A 27186-nucleotide genomic window follows, 5' to 3' on the forward strand; every position below is an offset into this window, starting at 1 on the left:
TATGGGAATGGAATGTTTTGGCCAACAATGTTTTTTTTTTTTTTTTTTTTTTTTTTCTGCTTAGCATCTGTTGGCATAAGAATTTGGTCTTCAATGAGAACAGCCACCACGAGCACCAAGGAGGGAAGAAGACAATTGGGCTATGATATTGAAAATTCTTTTTCAAGTTTCAAATCCCAGCAAAAAATTCTTTTAAATATCTAAGAGACGTCTGAAAGCATCCAATAGTGAAAGTTGCATTATACTGTAGATATAAATTTCATGTTAAATTTGGAGCACAAAAAATAATAAAGATAAATTTAAAGAAATTTAATTAATTTTTTTAAAATATAAGTGAGATACAAATTAATTTTTGGGGAAAAAAAACCCATTGATTCTCTTGTTGCAAATATGACTCAAACTCATATTTATAGCTTATCACAGACACGATCCAAAAAACTTGACAACTTATTGTAGAAAGAACTTGAAATGATCAACTGTAAGTATATAAAACTTTTGTTCACAACTAATTGTTGATTTGAGTGCAAATTGCAACACTAACCTTTAGTTGTAGGAGATCCTTCAATTGTGGTGTTTTGATGAAAGCTTTCTTGTGATTATAGTTTGATGACTTAGATTTTTGAGTTAAAAGTCGCAACAATTTAATTGTAAGCATCTTGATTGCACCGATTTTAAGATGATAGCTGCAACAACTTGGAATAGGAATAGTTCATTCAATGAGCCTTCTTCTTCTTGTGCTTATAGTAAGGAGCTGAGGGAGAAGCTCCAAGGGGGAGAGCCTTCTTCTACTCTCTTTAATTTAATTTATAGTGTTTTCCTCGTTAAGTGAATCCACCAATACATTCAAATTAATTTGATTTTTCATTATTAAGTCAAACCAAACATTCTTGCCATTTATTTGGCCAGGTTGATTGACATGGGGCCCATCCCCAACATGCCTTAAAGTGGGTTTGACTAAAATCCCAACAATTGGGATCAAGTGCCATTTGGCAAAGGGATTGGACCCACGTATCATTCAGTCCATTAATCAGCCATTATTTTCTTCTATATTAAATCAAATTAAGCCCGCCCATATCAAATTCTAGTTGCCTTTTAATTGGGATCTACCGAATCATGATTAAAAATTTGGCAATCCGTCCTTCAGTGACAAGTTCCAATTTGTAATTTTCTTTCCAATTTGATCTCCTTCCTCTTAGTGGGCCCAACAACCCTTTTCGATTTTATTTCATGTTGGGCAAAAAAAATTATATACCAACATATACACGGTAAAATTTCACCTGAAAAGCATTAACAATATATCTAACTTCCAATTTTGGATTGCAGCTTCACTAGATCATACGTGGAAACTCCAAACGATTGACAACACTGAATTCACTTCTCCAGCTGATCACACAGGTTGCAGTATCATGTACGCTGATCATCTAATAACACCTTAACAAATCCTACATGCAACAATAACAAACAACTGAATTACCAGTAGCCATGTCTATAATCAAGCAGTAGTCAATATCTCTGAAGAAAAGTTTAAAAAGTGACTGTCTTGTGTCTAGGGTAGGAAGACGGATGGAAATTTTAAGTTGAGGACTGGGGAACTTACAAGTCACAACTTGCCAAATGGTACATACTTAAAAGGAACAAAACCCACCATTAGTGGAGTTCTACCTTACAGTGTTTATATCGAAGTCTAGCATGATCAAGGCTGTGGGCACCAACCAGTTTACTGGTTCTGTGGCCCCAGACCTAGGAATGGCAACAGGACGGAGAGCCACACCCCATCCCGGCCAACGGGAGACAGGGATTTCTCCATTTCCCACCATTTGTATTGTGTCAAAATTAACTTTATTCTTATTTATTTCATTCCAAAAGAATTCAAAATAAAATAGTTACAATTTATAATCCTACCAAAATAGGTCCAAGTATATTCAAAGTTCAAATACATTCTAACAGATTTAACCATATTTTAAAAAAATATCAACACAAATTCATTGATTAATTCATAAAAAGAACACAAATACTCAACATAAATCCCACGTTTTGGGCCTCAAGGCCTTAAACCCACTTATTAAAAACCTAAATATCTATGGGTTGAAATTATATACACAGTGTTCTACACAAAAAAGAAAACAAATAAATTATATACATAGTGGGGATTCCCACAAGGCGAGGAATGCTCTCCCAACCCCACCCCATCTCTGCGAATGGGGATGAAACTTTCCCCATCCCCGTCCCCATGGGAGAAAAATCATCGCCATCCCCACCCCATTTGGGGCGGATCTCCACAGGAATTGGGGATATGGGGAAAATTTCCATACCTACCCAGACTTAAGTACAAAACATGCATTACTGGGGTTTTCATTGTCTCACAAGTAAAAATATGAGAAAGAACAAAGTAGCAATTAAGCATGAAGTAGTACCATTATCTTGATTCTAAATCCGGCTTATATCACGACCAAATATAAATGTGGTAGCCCAGTTGATTGCCACATAAAACCTATTCCTCCAGCTTACCACCCGAGTGAGATATGCTGATCTCCAAATAAACCAACTAATAAATCCTGCAAGAGACAACCCTTTTGCCTCCTGAGGAAGCAGTGTTCTATTTGTCAACCATCCAATTCAATAATATATAACATAAAGGGATGCGTCTTACAAGAATCTGACCTTACTCTGCCTGAGGTCCACAAGAGCCTTGTATCTGCCAACAGAAGCCATGCTTCCCAAATGCTTATAAACAAATCGGTCCCCTAATTCTATGTCCCTTGCACCATTTGCACGTCCTCCACCAGCTTTACCAATCCTGTTCAATAGATCTGCTAGATATTTTCCTTGCCGCTCAGCAACCTGGTTCAAACACTTTGTTAGGAAAACTAGTAAAACTTTCTCTTACAACTACTATAAAGAATTCTCATGAAACTTCATGAAACACATACTTTAACCACTGTAGAAATTCAGTATCTTTTCTTGGCTTATGACCCATAAGCAACTCTTCAGACATTGACTTACAAGTACATAAAGCTTTACTTCACTGCATGCTCAATGACTTGCAAAATTCATCATGTATGGTATCTAAACTACATAAAATCATGTTGCAAGTATAGACTATAGAGACACCATTTTATCATCTCTGTAGAAAATGGCATGACATGGACAAGACAACTACAAAAAATAAAGGACCAACCTGAAAGTAAGTTAATATGTTTCTGGGGGATTGCCAAACGGTTCTCTCTTGGCTGAAGAAGAGAGAAGATCCTCCTTGGAGGGTGAGGCCGCTGGTCAGACAGGCACTGTTTCCGGGGGATTCCCTGAATACCTCGTTTATGTGGACTCCCAAAAGTGCCAATTATTTGGCTGACTTGCTGGCTAGACTGGGTGTGTCCAAGGAATGTCTGGAGTGGGGTTGCCCAGGACCACGCTGCAATCTGTAATTTTTTGCCTTACCGTTTTTGTTTCTCTTCTACTTCTTCTCTTAAGAAGCAGCTGTGTTTGTTGAGGCTTGCCTTTTGCAGCCAGTTTTGTTGTATCTTGGTTCTTTCAGTTTATCTTTAATGAAAAATTTTTGTTACTAATCGAAAAAGAAAAAGAAGTAAGTTAATATGTTTTCTGGTTCAAAAGAAATGGTTTGGGCATGTGCAGAGAAGACTATATACAGTACCCATAAGAAGTGACTTGTTACAAGTTGAAAGGGCTAGAAGATCTAGGAGCAAACTAAAAAGGACATGGGTTGAGGTAGTGAGGAATGATTTAAGGGCCCATAATTTAACAAAGGACATGACACTGAATAAAACAGTATAGCATAACAGGATTCATGTAGCCAACCCCTTATAGTTGGGACAAAGCTTAGATGGTGATGTGATGATGGTTCTAAAGAGATCTGAATGTACAAAGCTTAATTTCCAAACCATCTATGAGTAGAGGTATAGAGAGAAAAATATCTCTGTTACATACATCTATTTAGTTCCCTATTTGGGCAGTAAGATGAAAAAAAAAACCTCATCAGACATCAGGAAAATGTTTGCTCACCAGTTGGTGGTGCTTCTCCTTTGAAGTCATAGACCCTTCTGTTGCTTCTGTAGAGCAATAATTAGGGCTGTTATACTGCTGTTATTTTATTTATTGTGGTCCCCACTGCTGCTGTTAGTTTCCAATTTATATTTGTTGTTAGGCTGCTGCTAGCAATGTTAATTTTATTAGTTATTTGCTAGTGTAAGCAGTAGGGGCATTAGTGTAATTGCAATCTTATATTTTGGTGTTATTATAAATAGCTGAGTGGGGTGGCAACTAAAGCCTTCACTCTCTCTCATCTTTCTCTTCTCTCTTCTTTCTTTCTTTCTTTCTTTCTTTCTTTCTTCATTTCTTCTCTGTTTTTTTTTTTTCATTAAATTACATCAAGAATTGGACTGATTACAGTCCTGATTTGCCAACTTGGTATCAGAGCCAATCTAGGGTTTCTCATGTGTGTTGTGTCTATCCAGCCGACCACATGAGAACTTCCTAGGGCTGGAAGCTTAGAAAGATCTATCCATCCGCTGATTCTTGGAGGTTATGAGAAGGGTTTAGCAGTTGTCCAAGGGCTTGTAGTGGCTTGGAGAGTGTTTGGTAATCAGGAAGAATCAGGGAAGATTAAAAAAAATCAAGATTAGGGTTCAGACTAAGATTGGAAGTGGCGATCAAAAGTTTCTGGGTAAGTTTCTATCTTTCCTTGAAGTCGGCACCAGTCAGAGATAGATTGGACCTATCTAGAAGGAGCGGCTGAGCTTTCCTCTATTTTCACATAGGTTTCTCTAGGGTTTGTTCTTAACCCTACGATCAGACTCAACTGTGACCTATTTAGAAGGTGCGGCTGAGAATTGTTTCTGTCCTCACAAAGTTTTCTCTAGGGTTTTTCTTAACCCTACGATCAGACCTGACTATTAACACCTTTTGGGTGATTCCTAAATCAGTTTCAGCTTCCAAACCTACTTATCTTGGGTGAGAACTTTTTTTTTTTTTTTTGGGGGGGGGGGTGGATCCCTTTGCTGAGAACTGGTTTCTCTTGATAAACCTATTACAGAAATGGCAGGAGCTGAGTTTAAGACTCAAGGGGAAGGTGCTTTGGGGGCTGGAAACATGGGAGAAAACAATTTTCAGATTACTACTGTTAAATTTGATGGTTCTAATTACGTGGAATGGGTTCAGTCAGCCATGATGGCGATTGGGGGCAGAGGGAAGTTAGGTTATGTGAATGGGGATGTAAAGAAACCAGCCAAGTAAGACTCTTCATATGCCAAATGGGTTCAAGAGAACTATTTGGTCATGACTTGGTTGTGTAACTCCATGCAGCCTCATATTAGCCACAATTATTTGTGGTCAAAAACAGCCAAGGAAATTTGGGAAGTGGTAAAGGAAACATACTCTCAACCACTCAATGTTGCTAGGGCCTATGAACTGAAATGTGAAGTAAATAATCTCAAACAAGGGGAGAAGCAAGTTTCAGTTTATTTCTCCACTTTGAAATCTTTATGGCATGAAATTGATCAACTGGAAACTGTTGAGTGGGAAAGTCAGAAGGATGCAAAAACCTATAGAAAACAAGTTGAGACCAATCGAGTTTTTGAATTCCTAGATGGTTTGAATTCATAGTATGATAGTGTGAGACAACAATTACTCACAAGGGAGAGTGTGACCTTATCTCAAGCCTATTCTCTAGTGCCTATTCCCTGGCAGCCGTGAAACCAAAATTTGGGGGTGACAAGGAAAGGGACATAAAGGAGGATAAGAATGATTTAGTTTGTGGCCACTATAAGAAGCCGAAGCATACCAAGGACACTTGTTGGAAGTTATATCCACATTTAATGCCAGCAAAGCTCAAAAATAAAAAGGGGAATGCCAACATGCCTATTACTACTGATGGTGCATCCTCTTCTAGCACAAGAGCCACATCCCTAGACACTTTAACTGTTGTCCGAGCTGCTCTGACTTAGTTAGAAAGTGAAGTTGGTACTTCAGCCCCCTCATCTCAGCCACTGATTACATCTGCTACTCCTATTTTGGCATTTGCTCATTCAGGTACACGAGCATCAGCATATCATGTTTCAGACCCAGGAAACAATGGACCTTGTTGGGTCATAGATTTAGGTACATCTGACCACATGACAAGCTTATCTTCTCTGTTTACTACTTATTGCTTATCCTCTGGCAGAGACAGAGTATCCACTGCTGATGGATCCCTTGTTCCCATCTCTAGGAACGGAAACATTAGATTATCGGATGCCATCTCCTTGTCCTCAGTTTTGCATGTTCCTAAACTTAGTACTAACTTGTTGTCAGTTAGTAGCATCACTGAAAATCAAAATTGTTCTGTGACTTTTTTCCCTAATTCATGTGTTTTTCAGGACCTGGAGACAAGAAAGGAGATTGGGATTGGCCGTGAGACGAATGAAATCTACCTGATTGGAGAGTGTTTGAAGTTGGAAGGTCTTTTGTTTCTCGGCCTGTGGGTCAGGTTATGCTTTGGCATAATCGGTTGGGTCATTTGTCTTTTAAGTCTTTAAGGAGTTCTTTCCCAGTTTGTTTAAGTTAGTCCATATGTTCAGTTTAAAATGTGAAAGTTGTAAACTTGCAAAGCATTTTAGAACAATCTATTCTTTGAGCAATAAAAGAAGTACTATTCCTTTTGAAATTGTGCATTAATATGTTTGCCGACCATATCATATCACTGCTATGGGGGGATACCGATACTTTCTGTTGTTTGTTGATGATTATACTTGTTTTTCATGGGTTTATCTTATGCATGTTAGACAGTGTATGCCCTTAGCTCCAATCAGATTGATGTACTTTTGACATTTATTATAAATGAATAGTAGTACATAATTGATTCATGTTATATATGGTATGTTTCTGTGTAATACCCTTAAACTGGACACTTATGAGACTCCTATTAGTTTAGAATCTTTACAGCCATTGGATAAACCTGGGGAGGTTTATCCTGCCAAGGCTGACACTAATGTGTTGCCAAGTCGGTTGGGGTGGTTTGTCTCAACTACCAGGGTGAGACCCGAAGCACATGTAGTGTGGGTTTGCTTGAAACTCTGAACTGGACCATTTTCCAGTTATGCCTTGGACCTTGTAGACAGATGGGCAAAAGTGGAAAGTTACACCTAACCCCTAGACTCGATTATGGTACTGCACTAGGTGTTGGATTGGGTTGTCTTTGATATGCCAATCAGTGAGATCCTTAGCGGGAGTCAAAACCTAGGTATGCTGGGGCAGTCTAAGAATTTACCTGAGCGGGTGATCATAGTGACAGAATCAGCCCCTTTGTCGGACAAAGTGAATGATCGGGGACTGCACTCTCTCAGATGGAAACCAAAACTGCCGACAGTCGATTTCAACCGTGTTGAGATTTGTTTTGCAAAATATATTTATATATAGATATACATATATTATGTTTTTATAAAAAAAGGTTTGCAAAAGGTTTTAATTCCCGAGATCCATCCTGAGTAGAGAGTGCAACACTGCACCTTGCAGTCGAGGGAGAGGTCATCTCTTGTCGGGTAGTGTTTGATCATTACGGTTGAGAGGTTAAGTGTAAGACCATTTAGGGCTTTTACCTGATGGGCTAATCTCACTTAAGTCCATAGTCCTTGGGCCTTCATAAGGTGGTTGGACCCAGGGACCATTTAGTGTAAATGTTGGGTCTGCTAAGAGCCCATACTGATGGGCTCAGGGGCTCACTATGTTCAGCAGTGAATTCAGGCAGTGAATTCGGCCAAGCCTTGTAACAGAGGCTTGGCTGAACCCATATGGATTTTGTGGAGATCATTGTTAGGGCCCCATGCCATACAAAGAGAGCCAAGCTAGCTAGCAAATAAAAAGGGAAGTGGGATTGATAACTTAATGGGCCTAAAGCCCAATTCGAACTAGGCTAATTAGATTAATAAGAGATGGGAAATTTGAGTTTAGATCGGCAAGAGGATAAAATATGTCTTAACCACTTAGGAGTTCAGATCCAAATAAAGATTTGGATCAAAGAACCCTCTCCTGATATGATTAGGAAGCTGATCCAAAAGGATTATAAATAGAGGGAGAAATCCTTCTATTAAACACTTTTTGCAAAATCCAGTTCTTTCCTCTGTTCTTGCCGCCCTACCCAGTTCGATATCCATAGTCTTGGATTGATCAAGAATTGTTCTTGATTCTGATTTTTGCTAGAAAAACTAGATATGAAGTTGTGCTCACATCCCCTGCATGATCCTTGCTGAAGGATTGTAGTTCTTGTTGAAGAATTGCTTTGCTGATCCTACTTCATCCTAAGTTGTGTCATCTTCAGTGGAGGTGGGATTTGGTACCCTCTTTGGGCGTAAACACCTATGTTGAGAGCTACTTGCATGGATTCCGTATCAGGTATATCCCTCCCTTAATCTTGGTTACAGATTTGGTCCAGTTTGTTTCAAAAACAAACATTGAAAAATGCAATTTTTCTAAATCAGAGAATAGGATTCCCGAAAGGGAGAAAGAAATTTTTTGAAATTTCGCCCAGCTACCCTGCATGTTTCGGCCATCCATATGATGGATCTCCCTCCCTTCAATGCACTCTCGAGATGAGGTCCCTACTCTGACTTGGAACTTCGATCAAATGGTCTTAACCCACTTTGGAGTCAAAATCAATGTTTTTAGATCAGATAATGCCAAAGAGTATTTTTCAAAACCCTTGGCCTCATATTTCCTTGACCATGGGGTCATTCATCAGAGCATTTGTTCCCATACACCTCAGCAAAATGGAGTTGTTGAGAGGAAGAATAGGCATATATTGGAGGTAGCTAGAAGAGTTATGCTAAACTCCAATGTTCCTATACGTTTCTGTGGGGAATGCTATCCATATAGCTGCGTACCTCATCAACAGTGTTCCTTCTTGGGTCCTAGACATGAAAATTCCATTCAGCCTCTTATATCCTGATGAGGACTTGTTCACTGTTCCCCTTAAAACCTTTGGATGTACTTGTTTTGTTCAGATTTGGACCTCATCGTTCTAAGTTTGACCCTAAAGCTTCCAAATGCATAGTATGCACAAAATCAAAAGGGATATTGTTGCTATGAACCTACTTCTGGGAAACGATTTGTTTCTATGGATATGACCTTCTTTGAGGATGCTCCCTACTATCATAGAGTTTCTTCTCATGGGGAGAGTAGTGAGATGGGTTCACCCACATCAGAAATTCCTTTACCTGTCCCAATCACTGAAGGATGAGGAGGGTTGTCATAAGTGTAAGGAGTTAATGGTGTTTCATAGGCAGTGGAGACAGGTTGATTTCGGTCCTCAACAGTCCAGACCAACTCCAGTTTCCTCCGTGGCTCCAAATCTAGGTACCACAACTCCCTCACATCCTACTACAGATGAGATACCTCCCATCATTGAGCCTAATGAGATGCCTCCCATTACTGAGCCTTCACCTCCTTTGGATGATCTTGATCTTCCAATTGTTGTTTGCAAAGAGAAACGCTGTTGTACTTCATCTACAACACATTGTATTTCTCAGTTTCTGACTTATGACCATTTGTCTCTATTCTACTATTCCCAATCCTAGGACAATGCAATAAGCCTTGTCAATACCAGAGTGGAAGGATGCCATGAAGGTAGAAATGGATGCTCTTCTCAAAAAAACAATACATGGGAATTAATTGATTAGCCAAAAAGGAAGAAACCGATCGGGTGTAGATGGGTGTTTACAGTGAAACATAATGTTGATGGCTCTGTTGAGAGCCAGATTAGTTGCAAAGGGGTTCACACAGAGTTATGACATAAACTACTTGAAGACTTTTGCACCAGTAACCAAGATGAATACTATCAGAGTTTTATTGTCCATTGCAGCAAATTTCTCATGGCCATTGTTCCAAATGGATATTAGAAATGCCTTCCTCAATGGTGATTTGCAAGAGGAGGTATACATGGAGTTACCTCTCGAATTCTACAATATAGAAGCAGGGAAGAAGGTCTACCGGTTTAATAAAGTCTTATATGGATTGAAACAATTACCAAGAGAATAGTTTGATAGATTTAGACCAGCTCTTGGAAAATTCATCAGATCACACTCTTTTCATTAAGAAAACAGACTTCTCCTTGACTCTATTTGTTGTTTATGTGGATGATATTATGGTGACAGGGAGTGATACCCATGAGATTGACTTTCTTAAACAACTGCTTCACCAAGAATTTGAAGTCAAAGACAGGAGAACTGCATTATTTCTTGGATATTGAAGTAACTTGGTCCAAACATGGGATTTTTGTCTCCCAAAGGAAGTATGTTCTTGATCTTCTAGAGGAAACTGGAAAGCTAGGTGTTAAACTAACTGGCACACCCATCGAACAAAACCACAAGATTAGAACTGAAGGTGGAGAGCCCCTTGAAGACATGTTTTAGAGGTTGGTAGGAAAACTATTTTATTTGTGCCTCACCCGACCAGACATTTCTTATGCAGTCAATGTAGTTATCCAATACATGCATTCCTCCAAAACCACTCACCTTCTTGCAGTTGAGAGGATCCTTTCTTACCTAAAGAGATGTCCAGGCATAGGCATACTCTTCAAAAATAATAGTCACATGAAGATAGAAGTCTACACAAATGCTAATTAGGCTAGGTGTGTTGATGATAAGAGGTCTACTTCTGGGTATTGTGCCTTGGTAGGAGGCAACCTTGCCTCTTAGAGGAGTAAGAAACAAAATGTTGTAGCACGTTCCAGTGCTGAAGTAGAATACAGATTTATGACAAATGGTGTGGCTGAAGTATTATGGTTGAGGTCCTTGTTTGAGGAACCAGGAATTGCTTATGAGAAGCCTCTGATGCTATATTGTGATAATTAGGCTGCTATTGACATTGCCCACAATCTAGTACAGCATGACAAAACTAAACATATTGAGGTGGATCGACACTTTATCAGGGAGAGAATTGCCTCTCAAGAAGTGTGTCTTCCATATATTGCCTCTGATATGCAGCTTGCTGATCTCTTCACCAAGGAAGTTACATGGGCCAAGTTGGAAACAGATTTACGCAAGTTGGGAATGATAAATATCTAGTGTAGAGATGTAGAGCAATAATTAGTGCTGTTATTTTATTTATTGTGGTCCCAGCACTGCTGCTGTTAGTTAGTTCCCACTTTATATTTGTTGTTAGGCTGCTGTTAGCAATGTTAGTTTTATTAGTTATTTGCTTATGTAAGCAGTAAAGCCATCACTCTTTCTCTCATCTTTCTCTTCTCTCTTCTTTCTTTCTTTCTTTCTTCTTCTTCTTCTTCTCTGGTATTTTTTTCATTAAATTACATCAAGAATTGGACTGATTACAGTCCGGATTTGCCAACTGCTTCCATCACTGACACATACATCTGTTGAGTTCCTTGAACTTCTCATGGTTGTGGACTTTTGATGTCTCATCTTTCAGATAAACATACTAGGATTTCAGACTGATGTTTCATCTATTACTCTTTGCTCAACCGCTCCGTTACAAAATTTTCTTTTGATAATTGCTCCTTTACAGCATTTCAAAGTGTAGAGTATACCTCCCCACGACAATCATATACCTCCTTTACTAGCATAGTTTTCTCCTTCCATTCATTTTCCATCTGTCTTCATAATTTGGTTCAGCAGCTTATCAGCCTAAGGCAAGTCAAGCTTACCAATGCATTCAAATTTTTTATAGGGATAGTACCTGGAATAATGCCTTTCCAATTTCATCTTCATCAAACCTTTTTAACTTTACAGACCCTAGTTATACATAGATACCTATTATGTCCAATTTCAGATTCTCAATGAAGCTACTATTTTCCTTTTATACTTGAAAACTAAGTGTAGTTCATTTAATAATCTACAAAAAGTAGCTGCTCTTACTTCCCTTAGCTGTCATCACTCTTAATAAAACCCTTATAAAAATTCCATATTCCTTGCTTCCAATGTATCAAAATGAACCTACCATTTATCCTTGTAAGCTTCTTAGTATCCTTTTCCTTTTCTTTATACCCAACTTATAAGAAAGATCACCATAAGTCTTGAGCTAAGCTTCGCTTACTAGTTCTTTTGGTTCCTTTCTAGCACTTTTAACTTTTTTTTTCTAGTTTAGAGTACCCAATTAAACCTGTTTTTGGTAATTGATTGAACTTAATTCATCAACAGGTTCTACTAGATAATTGCCTTTTTCTCTCTAAGAACCTCCATAGCCCCTCTTTCAACACAGTAACCATCTAACCGATCATAACGTTAGGTTATTCTTACAATTTCCACCTCCCTCTAGTAATTTGTCTCTAAATATCTTGTACTTTATCATTCTCGTTTCCACTGTCCAGTGCTAATGTAAAGACCTGAAATTATTAGCGTATGTTTTGTGATCTGGCTCTCTCATTGGGTAGTCTTGCCATCTTGGTATTGATCATTCTATCCTCATAAATCATAATAAGAACAAGAAAATTTGTTCATAACCTATTTGTGTCTATTTTTAAAATCTAATAGGTGCTGTTCTCTACCTTACAATGAAAAGGACACATTTGATATTTAAGAAATTCATTGTTCTTCGAAATTAGCCCCATCCATATTTAGGCACAGCTACCTATTAATGTTTCATCGGATGCTACCCTGCAGCCCAAAGCCTACTTTGATAACATTTTGCCCGTTTGGGAGTGCTTCAGCTTTGATTGAGCTACTTTCACTGAGCCACTTTGAAGAAGCTACAAAACTAGCTTCACCAGAAAGTTGGTTTTATGGCTGAATGAAAGCATATCGGGGCTTTCCAGGTTTTTCACCAAGCATAGTCTATAGGCTTTGTGTGTGGGGTCCATCTTGCAAATCTGGAAGCCGCTGTATGAAATCCCTCTCAAACAGGCACTTTCGTTGTGAAGTCAACGAAAGTGGCTACAGCTAGATGATGTAATCAATCAAAAAGTGAACTGGGGACTTTTCTGAGATTGTTCATTTCAGTTGACAAATTTGTGTACTGTACTTCTCACACTCTTCCTGCCCCTCTCAGTCTCAGTTTATTAAAAAGAAAGTAAGCAAGAAAGGTAAGTTATTGATAGTTTGATAACAATCTTATGAATTGACTATTTCACATGGATCCTAGGGACCCAGGTTCCTCCTGCATGATATAACTCCTAAATTTCTAATCCAAATTTAGAAATATCTTAATCTATTAGAATCATTCACACTTGATTATGAACCATCAAATTAAGTGCTAGACTGTGGAACAATATGATTCTCCCACTCATATTTAAGGGATAATTGAACATCAGACCCTATATGCTTGTTATCATTTACCAGCTATCTGAATCAATGTTTTCGAACCGTTGTTGACCCAGACAGTCAGACCGCTCGGCCTGGGAACTGTCCAGGCAACCAGTTCCGTTTTACCCCAAACCCGGTGTCTGCCAAAACTGTTGAATTGGTCAGTGACCTGTCGACCCGGATGGTCGAACCATCGACCCGTTCAATGGTTTTGGCCATTTTATTTTAATTTTTTGTCAGAACAGGCCATCCGTTCAAACCAGACGGTCGAACCGTTGACCCAGAAACCGGTGGCCAGAATGGTTCCGGTTCCGGGTTGTTTTTTAAAACATTGATCTGAATTAATTTCACACGTGTATGAGACATGAGAACATAACACTTCTACCCATTTTTGAGCTATCTATATTAAAAGAATAGAAGGTGAATCCCCAGCCCTAACAATTCATTGTCCAAAGGAGAAAAGATTGGAAGAGTTTGGACATTTAAAGAGTGAAAAAATTGGAGAATCTCTAGATTCTAGACTGTCAGAAGGTGAAAAAATTGTCTTGACGAAGAAAAGAGTGAGCCAAGTGCAATCAAAACTTCCGAGAAGAATGCAAATTTGGAGTTAAAAGAATCAATGAATGCACTCCAGGGTATGAGAGAATCTAACAGCATCTCTAGTATGGTAAGAAGATTCAGGAATCGAAGAGATAATCAAACTGTCAGAGCAATGAAAGCTTTTGCCATTCTAAAAGATGGATTTTTCGGGATTGGGCCCAGCAAGAAGGTAAAGAAGCCAAGAAGAACTAGCAAGAGGAACAAATTAGATCTAGTTCAAACCATGGGGGAAGTTGGCATTTTGGCTTGAGATGATTTTCCTTGGGTTTGGGGGGACCAAAATTGTACTTGGGAGGGTTCTAAAGGGTGTTAGCGTTTCTGGTGGATTTTTTATGTGATTTGGAATGCCACGGCACGGGAGTTGATTGTGGGTGATCATTATCTTTGCTGAAGTTGGGAGATAGTTTTCTTTGTTTTGTTTGGATTGATAAGGGTGTATTGAGAGGTGATTTTGTTCTTCATTGTAGTCTTGTTTTTTTAGGGAAGCTTTGTTTTTATTTCTTCTTTCGGGTGGCTGCTGGTCACCTCCTTTGTATCTTCTTTTCTCTTTTTTCAATAAACTTTATTTTATTACCAAAAAAATTGACCTTTTGGTTCAGAACCATCAGTAAGTTCATGCATGCATACCCTATTGGACCATGTTGTGAAATGCAATTATATCAACCAAAAAAAATAGTTACTTCATCTTTGGACTTTAGCATCTCAACCAGGGAGTAGAAATCATAACGAGTTTAAGTTTTTCATAACAAACCTGAGCCAGAGCTGGAAGTACTGGTCTTCCAGTACTTTCAAGAAATCCACTACAATCACCAATTGAGAACACATCCTGCACAGAAGGAACTCGTAACCACTCATCTACACCAATCCTGTCAACATAGAAGTAAAGTATCATATATAAAAAACTCCAAAGCATATAAATTCTTTATTCAAATAGAATCTTTAGAGAGTTAACATAAGGAAGTAGTGAAATCTAGAAATAACTGCAGCTCCACAGGGTCAACGATACCTTCCACCTTGGGTTTTTGGAAGTTGTAAAGAGTTAATGAAAGGTGAGGGACCAACACCAGTAGACCACACTAGCAACCCATAAGGAACCTCTGTTCCATCATTGAGAATTACTTTGTGGGATTTCACATCCTTGACAACTCCACGGACAAGACGAACTCCTGACTGAAAATAAATGCAACACACTTGTAAAGAATATGCTAAAAGAAACATTGCCCAACTAAATGTGATATAACACATCATGACTAGCTACTAACATGATCGTGTTGGTATTAAGAAAATGATTACTACAGCATCTAATATGATACATTTATATATGCAACAGAATTAAAGTGGTTATGCGGATACCCAATTAAAATCAGGGATATGAGCCATCATTTCAAGTTACAATTTGGCCATAATAGATTAAATGATCAATTATAATAAAGGAGAATGAAGAATATGCATAATTTATTATTCACCTCTTTTTTTGCTTGATCATTAAGCATTGATCTTTACTGATCAACTTATACCAAAAGGTACTTCTGTAATTGAACTAAAGAAGTTTATGTCCAATACACAGTCACAAAAGTCACACTGCAGACCAATTACCTTCAAACCTTTACAGATATCAGAAAATAAGAAATGGAACACCAAAAGTTCATAGATTACCTAAAAGCTAAATGCGTGCTAGCTAAAACAGATGAAATCTTAGCCTAAACAAAATGATTTGGAAGTTTAAAGCTACTTTGCAAACTTGCAAGGCCAAGCCTTGAGGCATAAACCTCACAAAACTTTTAAAACTCTGGTTCTAATATAGATCAATCAGTTGTAAGATAGTGGATATTAACACCATCTTCATTATTAGGAACTTCCTTGCATCACAAATAAATAAAGAGCAATATCCTTCAATGCCCGAACTGGTCACAGTTCTGGGTTCTCCTTCATAAATCTTAAATGATCCTTCTCACCTGTCAATCTATCAAATCAGTTCTTCCCTTCATTTTAAATGGTAATTTGAACTGTGAATATCAGTTTGTAACCCAGGTGCAAGTTTGTCAAATATAAGGATGGCCGTTGTCATTTAACAGCATTCTTAATGTGGACTCCAGTTGGACTTACTTCAACTGATTAAATCAGAGAAACTTTTCAACAGGGTAGTAAGAAATGTGTCACTAACCATAACCCTGTAACTATTGAGGTTACCACCCCATCATTCTGCACTGCTGATTTTAATTCCTAATTCCACAATCTACATGACATATAATTAACGTTAGAAGGATGTGGTGCATGCATGGTGTTTCTTCTAGAATGAAAACTTCACAAAGTTTTAGAGAAAAATGAAGAAGTTTATCTATGATCAAACAAGTTGCAAGGGATTGTTCTTAATGATAGAACTAATAGAAGATGACCATCAATTATTTGAAACCTTGTAGAAATTGAAAAACTCTTACCTTAGTCAACTGCTTTGTGGCATATATACGCAAGCTATCATCAAAGGATGACAGAATCTCATTTGCCTGTGAAGACAGGAAGTATTGTGAGTTTATCACTGTTACAATTTCACCCTTACACAGATTTAGCAAATTTTAGATGGGTCACCAAAGCAGTTAGACAATTCCATCCATCTAGTGTTTGACCCAAGGAATTCGATCCAATGAAAAGGGAAAAGGCAAAAGGAAGAATTTAGATTGATAGTTCAATCCTTACAGCTTGCAGGAACAAACCTCAATCAGAGTCACATGAATGTAATCTTTCACATGGGCATATCTTTGATGAACGTCTCTTATGATGAAGTCACTAAGTTCACCACTGAATTCAACACCAGTTGGACCACCTCCTACAACAACACAGTGTAAAAGTCTCTTCTTTTCTTCATCCAAAACCCCTGCATTCATGCCAAATTATCAATACAGTGAAATAGGAGATTCATGAACCTGATGTACTAGAGGACAATAAAGAATTTGTCAGTGAGAAGTATAGAATGATGGCTCTTATTATTTAAGATCTTTACGGTGACATACCAGGGACATCAGAGAGCATTAGATTTAGGAGTAACTTTCTACGTATCTCCTGAGCATGAGAAACTTCACGAAGAAATATTGCATTTTCTTTCACACCTTGGATTCCAAAAGTAGAAGCCTCTGCGCCCGATGCAATGACTAACTTATCATATGAAATCTTAAAATCCAAAGGCTCTAAGTTTTTTGCCCCATCAGTAATAGTCTTGCAGTGCACCTTAACCATAACCAAATAAACAATTTAAGAAACCCAACAGCTATTTCTTACAACTTGATGAACAATAATTCCAAAAACTAAAAGATTTCAAAAAATCTCAAAGATAAATCAAAAAATTCTGCATATAAATGCTACTAATTCAGATCCACGTCAAATCTCTTCCTGCTCCCCTTCCTGTGCATAATCTTAAATCAAATGCACAGAACCTAATCACGGCGCAGATTGTCAAACAATCGAACTACAAGTACCCAAAAGTGTTGAAGTTCTCCAAGAATACTCTTTATCTAACTTTTTGGTGGGATGAATTGGTTTTGAGATGAAGCATATGGACAAATGTCAAACAATTGAGTTACATAAATCAAGTTTCTAATACTGCTCAGAATGTAAATTAGAAGATATGCACTATTTAGTCAAAACTTTGTGTGGATTTCCTAGGTTACTTAACTACTTAACTTTTCTTTCAAACGTGGTCGATGTAGTCTTTTTGTCAAGCAACCAAAGAAAATCACAAGGAGCTAAAACCAGAAATCCCGATTTGACTCCATTAAGCTCAGTAACAGTTCAGCAGGGACCGAAAATTTTCCAAATTAATGAAATATGAAGAAAGAAGTAACAAACCACATGGTTATCGGTATCGACGCCCTTGCAATGAGCAAGAAAGAAGTAGGAGCCTGGTGCTCGTGATATTGCTGGTTGAATCCTTCCAATGGGTTCGGCTACCGATCGAAACTCAAGAGTCCCAACACAAGTGGAGGCCAATAAAGGAGTAAAGACCATATGGTTCCGAGGCGACACGCAGGCGACGTCATAGATATTGGTATCGATACCTTTCATGAGACGGCAACCAGCCCAACCAGAACCCAGAACCACAATCCTCGGCTTTTCATCGGGCTTTGTCGGCTCGAGACCAGAGTACCGAGGGATGTTCGAAGATGAGCCTTGAAGGTTTGGCTCGGAGGTGAAATGCTTCAAAGATGTGGGTAGAAATAGCAAAGATGTGTTCCTGGTTCTGGGATTGATCGATGATGACCCGACGTGAATGAGGTTTCTCAACCAGGTCATTGTGTCTATGCGCGTTTCTCTTCTTTCCTGTATTGAATTCTGTGATTTTACATGGAACGAATATAAGAGAAGAACAGAGCGTCAGGACGAGTAAAATCTCTGCCAAATTTATAATCTTGACTTCTTCCTTCTTTCTATTGAATCTTTGTGAGTTATCAATTTGACTCGGGACCTGTTGATCGCCCTGCTGACCAATCACGAATGAACATGTGGGGAGGATCAGATCCAGACAACACTACCGACCGATGGTGTCCTCGGAGACACGGGATTCCTAAGTAGAACACTACTAACTAATGGTGGATCAGTTGAATTGAAATCGGATTTACTATTCATATCTTTCCATGAATGATAAAATCAAATACTGGAGATGTGCTCAATGCACGACTGAAAGCGCTGAGGTTGGTGTGACCGTGTGAGGCTAAAAAAAGGGAAATTTTCGAGTACATGTACTTTGCCTCGAGTGATAATATCCAAACTGTTAAAATGTTATAATCCAGTGCCTGAATTTTTAAAATGTGGCAATTCAGTATTTATCCTAACAGTCCCTAAAGTTAAAAATGTCATTCAAATGCCATCTAATTCTCTTTATCAACCATTCAAAGGTTGACAAAAAATCCAATAGTCTCAAATCCTAGTTCTTCTATTCAAAAAATTAGTGACTATTTAGAAGAATTTAGAATTTGGGACTGTTTATTTTATTGTCAATATTTGGATCAAGGTTCAAAGTATCAATGCCTATCGATCGATACGTATCATTCTGGGACCCCTCTGATGCACCCCTATAGTGGGTGTATTGGGAGTCTAACCGGTTCAAGGGGTGGAGGAGCCCTAAACCGATTTCAGAAAAAAATAAAAACAAGAAAAGGTATTGATTCGCCCAATACGCCCCTATTGACATATCGAGCGTATCGATATTTTGAACCTTGATTTGGATAGTTGATAAAGAGAATTAGATGACATTTTTGACTTTTCAAATGTCACTTAACGGTTGATTAACAACAAGTAGTGGATTGTCACATTTTGAAAGTTTTGGTATTGGGTTGTCACATTTTGAAAGTTTGAGTACTGATTATAAATTGTCGCATTTTAAAGTTAAGGGAACAAATTGTCACTCGAGCCAAAGTAAAGGGTACTATCAGGAATTTTTCCAAAAAAAGAGTCATATATGTTTTACTAAGATACCTCCTATAGTTTGTAATTAATTTATTTAATTTATCTTTCATTAAAAAGGAATTAAAAAAAAGTTTGATGAATTGGCAAAATCAAATATGTTAAAAATTGCAAAAAACAATGAATAGGACAAAAAAAATTTACTTTTTTTATCAAATTGTCCTTTCTTAACTTCACATCCTTGGAACGCCACTATTCATCTCCCTCGTTTGATCTCTCAACACTATTCATCTTCTACCGCTAGACACTAAAAAGCGGTGGAAACCTCTCTCTCTCTCTCTCTCTCTCCCTCTCTCTCTCCTACCAATTCCTCTCATTCAGTCATTCTCTCTCACTCCCTCTCTCTTCCCTACTCCCTTCCCCTGTTTTTTCACGACCACTTTGGCTAACTAACTGTTGTCGCTGCAACTTAAACCATTCCCTTGTGTTTTGTATTATTTTGTATGTAATTGTATTATACATATTTGTATTTATACTCCTTCCTAACAGAGCCTAATTTATCAGTGGCTTCATGCTAATCAAATGGATGACACAATAGGGTGTCCCTGGTTTACTCATTGCCTGTTTGGAAGCGCTTTGACACAGCGGCTTCTAGCTTTGTAAGGTGAGCCTTACATAAACTGCATATAAGTTTTATATTTGGTGAAAATTATATATAGCCTAAATATGATGTTGATCAATCAAAAACATTGGTTTTCCAATGAAGCTTCCTATTAGCATTTTTCAGAACAGCTTAGTGCCTGACTGCCTGTTTAAGAGGGCTTTCACGTAGCAGTCCAGCAGCTTCTGGCTCTGTAAGATAGGCCCACATTAAAAGTTTAAAAATTATGTTTGTGGAAAACCCAAAAAGCCCAAATTCACTTTTTTTTAGCTAAAAAACTTTCAGCTGAAAATAGTTTTAGTAGCTTATTTAATGCAATTCAATCAAAGCTGAAGCCCTCCCAAATGGGCTCCCAGTGAAAGCATATTGGTCAAAACTTCAATCCTCCAAAAAGGGTTTTCGATGAGAACACCCTATTGGGTGTTTGGAACAGTGGTATATGTGTTTTTTGGATCGATCAATACAAATTTATAAATCTGTTCAATTTAACATTTTAAGCAGAAATAGATATTTGTATTAATCAATTAAAAACATTTTCAAGACATTTAAGGTAACAAAAAAAATCTCTCATATAAATTTATATTGAACAACCTAAAACTCAACAACGTAACAACACTTTACCATCTCCCCAATCAGATCACCATTGCAAACTTGTCAGAGTTTGCTTCAATCTTGAGGTGAAAAAATTACTTCGATTTTAATGAAGTAAATTCATGCCCTTCTTCCGACGACTGAAACACCCATGTTGTACATCATTGTTAGAGTGCGTTCTGTGCACCCGTGGGTACACTCGTCCAATGCACCCGCGAATAGCGTATCGATACGTTGATCAGGCTAATGTTAACATTCAAACGTGTGTTAACGCGATCTGATCTGGTTCATGAGGAAGTGAACCTGTTCGCGTGAACATGAATCAGTCGAGTGTTCAATAAAAAAACCCTTTTTTTTCTCAGTTTCTTTGACTCTTTCAGTTCTTTCGTCCTTTCTCTCCACCGAACCCTACCCATACAACAGAGAAACCCTTACTCATTGGTGGCGACGGAGTGCCGGCCGCGAACCGACGGCGACGGAGCTCCAGCGGCGATATATCATTCTTCACATGAACTGTTACTTTGCTGTAAGGAAAAAAAAAAAAAAGAGAGAAAGAATTACACCACCTGTATTACAACCCCCGGTTAATTCTCACAAATTGAGCAACAAAGGATTAAAATGTGCTTGTTCAATGCATGTAGTCAGCATTAAGCAAAGGTAAATACAGCAAACAACCCCGTATGATTTATTAATGGGTTGTATTTTTTGAGAGAAATTAATTGAATTTTATTAGAAAAACAAAGCAACTGAAATGATACTAGTTGTTCTTGGAAGAGTAAGATTCCTCATTAATAAATCTAAGTGATTTAAGATGATACCTTGATATTGGTTTAGATGATACCTAACTTTGTCATTATCAAGTCATATAGAGGAACCTAGGAGTAGCTGTGGTCGCTAGTCATACCTGTTCATCCTTTAGATCAGACCTGTTCCTTGTGATCAGACCTCCTTCCAAGGATGCTGTGGTCTCCGGTCCTCCTTCCAGATGGATGTTGTGCCCTTCCTGTCACCGCCGGAGCTCTCCAGGGAAAGAGAAGAGGAAGAATGAAGAGGAGAAGAAGAATAGGGTTTCTCTTTGTCGCCGCCGATCCTGGAAGGATTCGGTGTATGGATAGGGTTCGGTGGAAGGAGCTCTCAGAGGGAAATCATGGAAGAACTTCGAACAACGAGATTTAACACTCCACCCCTTTGGTCGAAGGATGCGTTGCCGCCGGAGCTCTATTTCCGTCGATGGACAAGGGTTGTTGTATGGGTAGGGTTCGGTGGAAAGAAATGGAAGCTGGAAGGAAGAAGGAATTCGAAGAAAACCAAAATGGGGGTTTTGCTTGGGTACTCAACCGGTTCGTATTCAGGCGAACCGGACTAGACCACATTAACGCTCAAACGCACGTTAATGTTGGCTTGATCGACATGTCGATCAACCATTCGCGGGTGCACTCGTCCAGTGCACCCACGGGTGCACAGAACGCGACCTCCAAAGAATGTTAAATAAAGTAAAACCCCGGTCTCACTTTGCATGCACCTAAGCTGGAGGTGTCATGATTTGTAGAGTGTATATTTGCATTTACATCACAAGTAACTCCTATATTATATGGAATCTAGTAATATTTTAAATGACCAAATTTGTTTCGTGGTTTAATCAAGAGTTTTTACGTATCGTAGTTCGACTATTAAAATATGTATGTAGTTTATTCGGAACTTATTATAACACATTGGGGATGTAGGTTCGATGGTAGAGTGCTAACCCTTAGCATGCGAGAGGTATGAGGATTGATACTATGCATCTCCACAATTTGAAAATGCTTTTTTTACTCGTTTTTATTAATTTTTAATATAAAATCTTTTCACATGCACCATAAGGAAACAATATATTTTGTTTTAATTTCTGCAACCACCAACTTTGGAGAGTGTCATTAGTGTGGTGTGTATCTCCAAATACCAAAAAGAAAAAAAAAATAATCATCTACGCAATCTCAATTCCACACATCTCCATAGTTTGGGGAATCTATTACTTTTTTTCCCTACACTTTGTGGGTGTGCGAGAGAGAGATTCTCTCTCAAGCTTCCACCTCATTAGGACATAAACCAATTTTGTTAGCTTTAAATGGATGGAATATGCCCATATGCCTTTTTCAGATATTTTAAAAATCCTAAAATGACATTTTCTTTATAAGGAAATTTTACCCCATATAATTAATACTATTAACAAAATATTTTCATTCATGTTATTCTAAGTAAAGATCTAAGCCATTCAATTAGAGACTCAGGCAATTGATCTTGAAAATCCAAGTAATGTTTAACGATTTAAATTAATTTAGGCCATGGAAATGGAATCGTAGATGAAACTAAGAATATGGTCCATCAATGTAGTGTCCTTGTATAAATCAAAGTGTTTTGCTCTGTTGTATCAGATTTGGATCATGTAACGTACCAAGTCAACCTAAAGATATGGGCCGCCATCAAAATCATCTCTTAAGATCAATGAATTAATCTCAATCATTTTGAGCCATGCAAAATGGTCTATTGAAAGTAATGGATTAATAGGCAGCTGGCCAATTAAGTCTGTACCAATATCTAAACTGATCTAAGCCATGCAATTAATGCGTGATCTTTTCTAAAAAGAAATTCAGATTTCATAACTGGCATATAAAAAAATGCATAAAATCCACCATAAAAACTATTCAAATGATGTATCGACTTAATTTTGTAACTGTTAGATTATGGCTAGAGTATCAGTATCACTTGGATGAATGATATTAATCCACTAATTATGAGACTACTTTAATGGTCTCAATTTTTTGGTTGATTTGGTATTTGGATGGTCATAATTTGTTGAAATCTCGGTAAATTACTAGGATGGTTAGGATTGATTCACTGATAATGAGAACTTATTTTGATGGTTTGGATCTTGGATTGATTTGATACATCATTTGCATGGGATGAAATCTCATTACATTGTTTAGATGAACTAGATTATATGAAAATTTGATGCTCATTTGTATGGTTGAGATTTATTAATTAATTTTTAGAGGCCTTTCATGCATAACTTGTATAGTTGAGATTAGATGAAATCCTGGTACATCATTTAGATGGCTAGTTCAGATGAAATATTAATCGATATATCATTTAGCCTCCATTTGGCATTCTTTATTTTAAGGATTTATCTCCTTTTTGCGATTAAAAATTCAGTGTTCATGAGGGCATTTTAACTACGAAAAAGGATATAAGTCCTTAAAATAAGGAATATCAAATGCAGCCTTAGATTGTTAATATTAATTAATTAATTTCAAGAGACATTTTTGATAGCCTAAATCTTAGGTTTTATCCAAGGCACTACCATATGTGGCTTATGTTTTTTTAGATATTTTTATGTATTTCTTGTATGATTGAGAATACTTTAAATTTTTCTAACACCTACAGGACTTTTTTTTAGATTTTTTTATACATACTTGTATGACTGAGATTACTTAAAGTATTTCTACATGGACGATATATAGCGAGGGAGATTGTAAAATGTAGTGACTAGTGAGTAAATTTACCTGTACTATGAGGAGAAAAACAGAATATAGGGAAACTCGCATAAGAAATAGTATGGTTTCATTCCATTGTTATTTATCCAGGCAAGTATTTTTTAGGTAAAACTTGTTTGTATAAGCAAATTTCCACTGTTTTTGTATGCTATTAGTTATCGGAATAAAGAGATCACTTATAATGTAGATAGATTGCTTACCCACCTCACAAGAGGGAATTACTTCCAAATATCCTCATCTATAGTGAGGTCCAATATAACAACAAATAAATACAGATATTATGGTCAACTTATTGGTGACTAATTTGAGTCTGGATCTGCTTTTATAGAGCGCCAACCTCACAACACGTATTGGCTGTACATAAGAAACATTTTTATAGGGACATATTCTCAATACAGGATGGGTTGTGACTATGAGGTTAGTGTGAGGAGCAGATCCTAATTCGACCAATTTACCCTACTAAGACCACAAATTGATAACACTTGTTCATAAAACCATTGTAGAATTCTGATTTTCATTGTAGATTTACAATATTTCAAAAGGTCAATTACTCCCACCTTATGTATCAATGCCCTCTCATGGATTAACATCAATTCCAAGCCGATACCTAATCCAACTGTGCCTATAAATTATGACCCTGGATTTGACCAAAAAACCCATGAATTTTGATTAACACCACCTTATTGGTCATGTCATTTACGATGCTAGTTGATTGGTTACGTATTTTTCGGATATCATAGTCAAACCCACAAAAATATAATATGAGAAAAATATAAAAAATTCCAAATGGAGAGGGAGAATTTAACTAATTATGCCTGATGAATACAAAATAAGAGCTCAGATCTTTCTGAAGTGCTCTCGACAGTTGTCAACTGTTGCCTGCTTTCGTCACCTGCTGGTGTTAATTGTGACGCAAACAGTTTCCATTAAAATTTCGAAGGTGGAGAGTGTTGGACGACGCCCAAGCCCAATCCAACGAACTTGAAGAGACCATCACGCAGAATCCGGATCTCCTACCTACGTTTATCATAATCACATATAGAGAATATCTCATCCTCTGCATAATATTATACAGAGAATTCGGATTCCATTGGACAAAGTTGTGGGTAGACGTATGCAGGGTTCTTATTGACAGGAGATCCGGACTCCATCGGACTGGGCCAATACGGTGGCGTACGTATGATTTTCATTAAGATTCTTTCTAATCGGAAACGTGGCTTTATTATCACCGTGTAAAAGAGCCTTCTCTCTTTTAAAGGTTTCCGTACTTGTTAATCGATTCCAAAAAAACAAAAATCAATCAGCAGAAACGACACGCGAGTCTTCGTGGTTCATAATAAATATATATATTAATCTTCACGTGTCATGCTCCTATTCTATCATACTTATCCGTATCGTATTATTTGTTCCATTTGGGCTTTTTATTATTGCTACTATTTAATGAAGTTTGTTTATTTACAAAAAAAAAAGGAAAAATAAAAAAAAAAATATTTTTAGCAGATAAAGGCAACTTATCAAAATGGAGAATCTTCTGATGGCTTGAAATATATATTATTTGCCAATTGCGATCTAAAGAAATTTCAAACATTGTGAAGCCGTTTTTTAATTTTATTAATTTATAATTCACAAGTCTTGACAGTTTAGATCAGCTCTATCCAGATTGCTTTGGCTGTCCATATCGTACAACCTGAACTGTCGAAAGGGATTTTGATCCAGCCGTGCATTTAGCACCAATAATGTTGAAGGGATAATGTGAAATAATGCATCATGCAAGGAGAACAGCGAAAAAACCTTGGCTGTTTGGAATATTGGATAACATATATTAGGTTAGCATCAAGGGTGTGGGCTCGTGGGTAAAAGAGTAATTACAAATTTACAATTAATGTTCGTTTAGTTGAAAAATACAATCAAAGGGTTGAGTAGTGGGGTCATGTATCTTGCATAGTAAACCCCCCGATCCATGCTTTTTGAACCATCATTTGATTCGGAAAGTTGGACCATTTGACTTCAAGACTGTTCAGGCAATCAATTTCATTTCACATTTCACCCTTGGTCTTTTATTGGATAACATATCTAACAAACATGAACAACGATTTTTAGTCTTTTTTTATTTTAATTATTATTTTTTTATATTTTACTTTTAAAATTGTAATGAATCATTCATTCGACTAGATAATTGAACCATTAATCTAAAAATTGATGATCAAAATAGTTTCATTTCGAATCGATGTTTAAAACATTACCCTAATTACCTTAGACCTCCCCCCTCACATCCAAAGTTTTTTCATTATAGGCTTACTTGAATAATGAAAAAAAACTTTCAGCTGTCTGATGTCCATGTTTAACAGGGGTGCAAATTGGTTCGAATTAGGTTGGGTTGAGGTCAATCCTAACCCAACCTGAGCTGTGGAGCCCCCAACCCAACCCAAAATTTTTTTGGATTGGGCTGGAGTTGGCCCGAGTCCTCTACTTCATTTTGGCAATACTCTTATCTCCCAAATTCAAAGGTTGAGATCTATTCAATTTTAATAATGAATTTTAACACTATTATATGTGGACATAGTTATCCAGTTTTACAGATGCATATTTGTGTCCGGGCACACACATATTACTATATATAGTAATTATTTATATAATATTTATGATATAAACATGAAGTATTAAAAAATACATATAAATATGAAGTTGGGTTGGATTCTGATTGGCCAAGGCTTGTTCATTTTCTACTTTTCCATATCCCGAACTTCAACCCATTTTTTGGGGATTGGATTCGGATTAGCCCAGCTCAAGTTGCAGACTTAATAATGTTTAACAACCTGGGCAATCAATAGAAGAGTTAAGATTTCCTGCCCGCAAGAATTCAGTCCACGCCCACCCACATAACATCACTTCCGCACATGGAAAATATCTATCTTCGTACATAGTATTATGCACATGATAGTGTATTATGGATAAGCGTGAATAAAATTTATGTGAGTAGGAGATTCAGAGTCTCAATAGAACCGTCAGTCTCGTTAGTTCACCCAATAATGGATACCGTTAAAAGGAGTCTGTGTCACTCATGCGGGATCTTGCCATTATAGGCACATATACCTTAAACGACTTCGGATTTTCTATTCACACAAATTCTGTGCATATTTATCTCAGTCATATATGGAGAACATCTCAT

General features: G+C 37.4%; 1 protein-coding gene and 1 long non-coding RNA gene across 2 annotated transcripts; both read right to left on the reverse strand.

The window, feature by feature from the left end:
• Window positions 1-1085: 1085 nt before the first annotated feature.
• Window positions 1086-18583, reverse strand: LOC148868473 (internal alternative NAD(P)H-ubiquinone oxidoreductase A1, mitochondrial-like). The gene is made up of 9 exons (XM_088971492.1): window positions 17682-18583; window positions 16850-17063; window positions 16553-16713; window positions 16280-16345; window positions 14848-15011; window positions 14593-14707; window positions 2662-2841; window positions 2415-2580; window positions 1086-1442 (listed from the first exon to the last, which is right to left on the reverse strand). Exons 1-8 carry the CDS (start codon window positions 18123-18125, stop codon window positions 2428-2430), a joined length of 1497 nt encoding a protein of 498 aa, XP_088827618.1. The 5' UTR covers window positions 18126-18583; the 3' UTR covers window positions 1086-1442; window positions 2415-2427.
• A 1804-nt stretch (window positions 18584-20387) lies between these two features.
• LOC148868474 (uncharacterized) lies at window positions 20388-21966 on the reverse strand. Its single transcript, XR_016107569.1, has 2 exons — window positions 21392-21966; window positions 20388-21011 (listed from the first exon to the last, which is right to left on the reverse strand). It is a non-coding gene; the product is annotated as an uncharacterized LOC148868474 (long non-coding RNA).
• Window positions 21967-27186: the final 5220 nt, after the last annotated feature.

The sequence above is a fragment of the Nelumbo lutea genome, chromosome 2 (genome assembly GCF_056320005.1).
Source record: "Nelumbo lutea isolate HS-2025 chromosome 2, American lotus-T2T, whole genome shotgun sequence".
Taxonomy (NCBI): Eukaryota; Viridiplantae; Streptophyta; class Magnoliopsida; order Proteales; family Nelumbonaceae; genus Nelumbo; species Nelumbo lutea.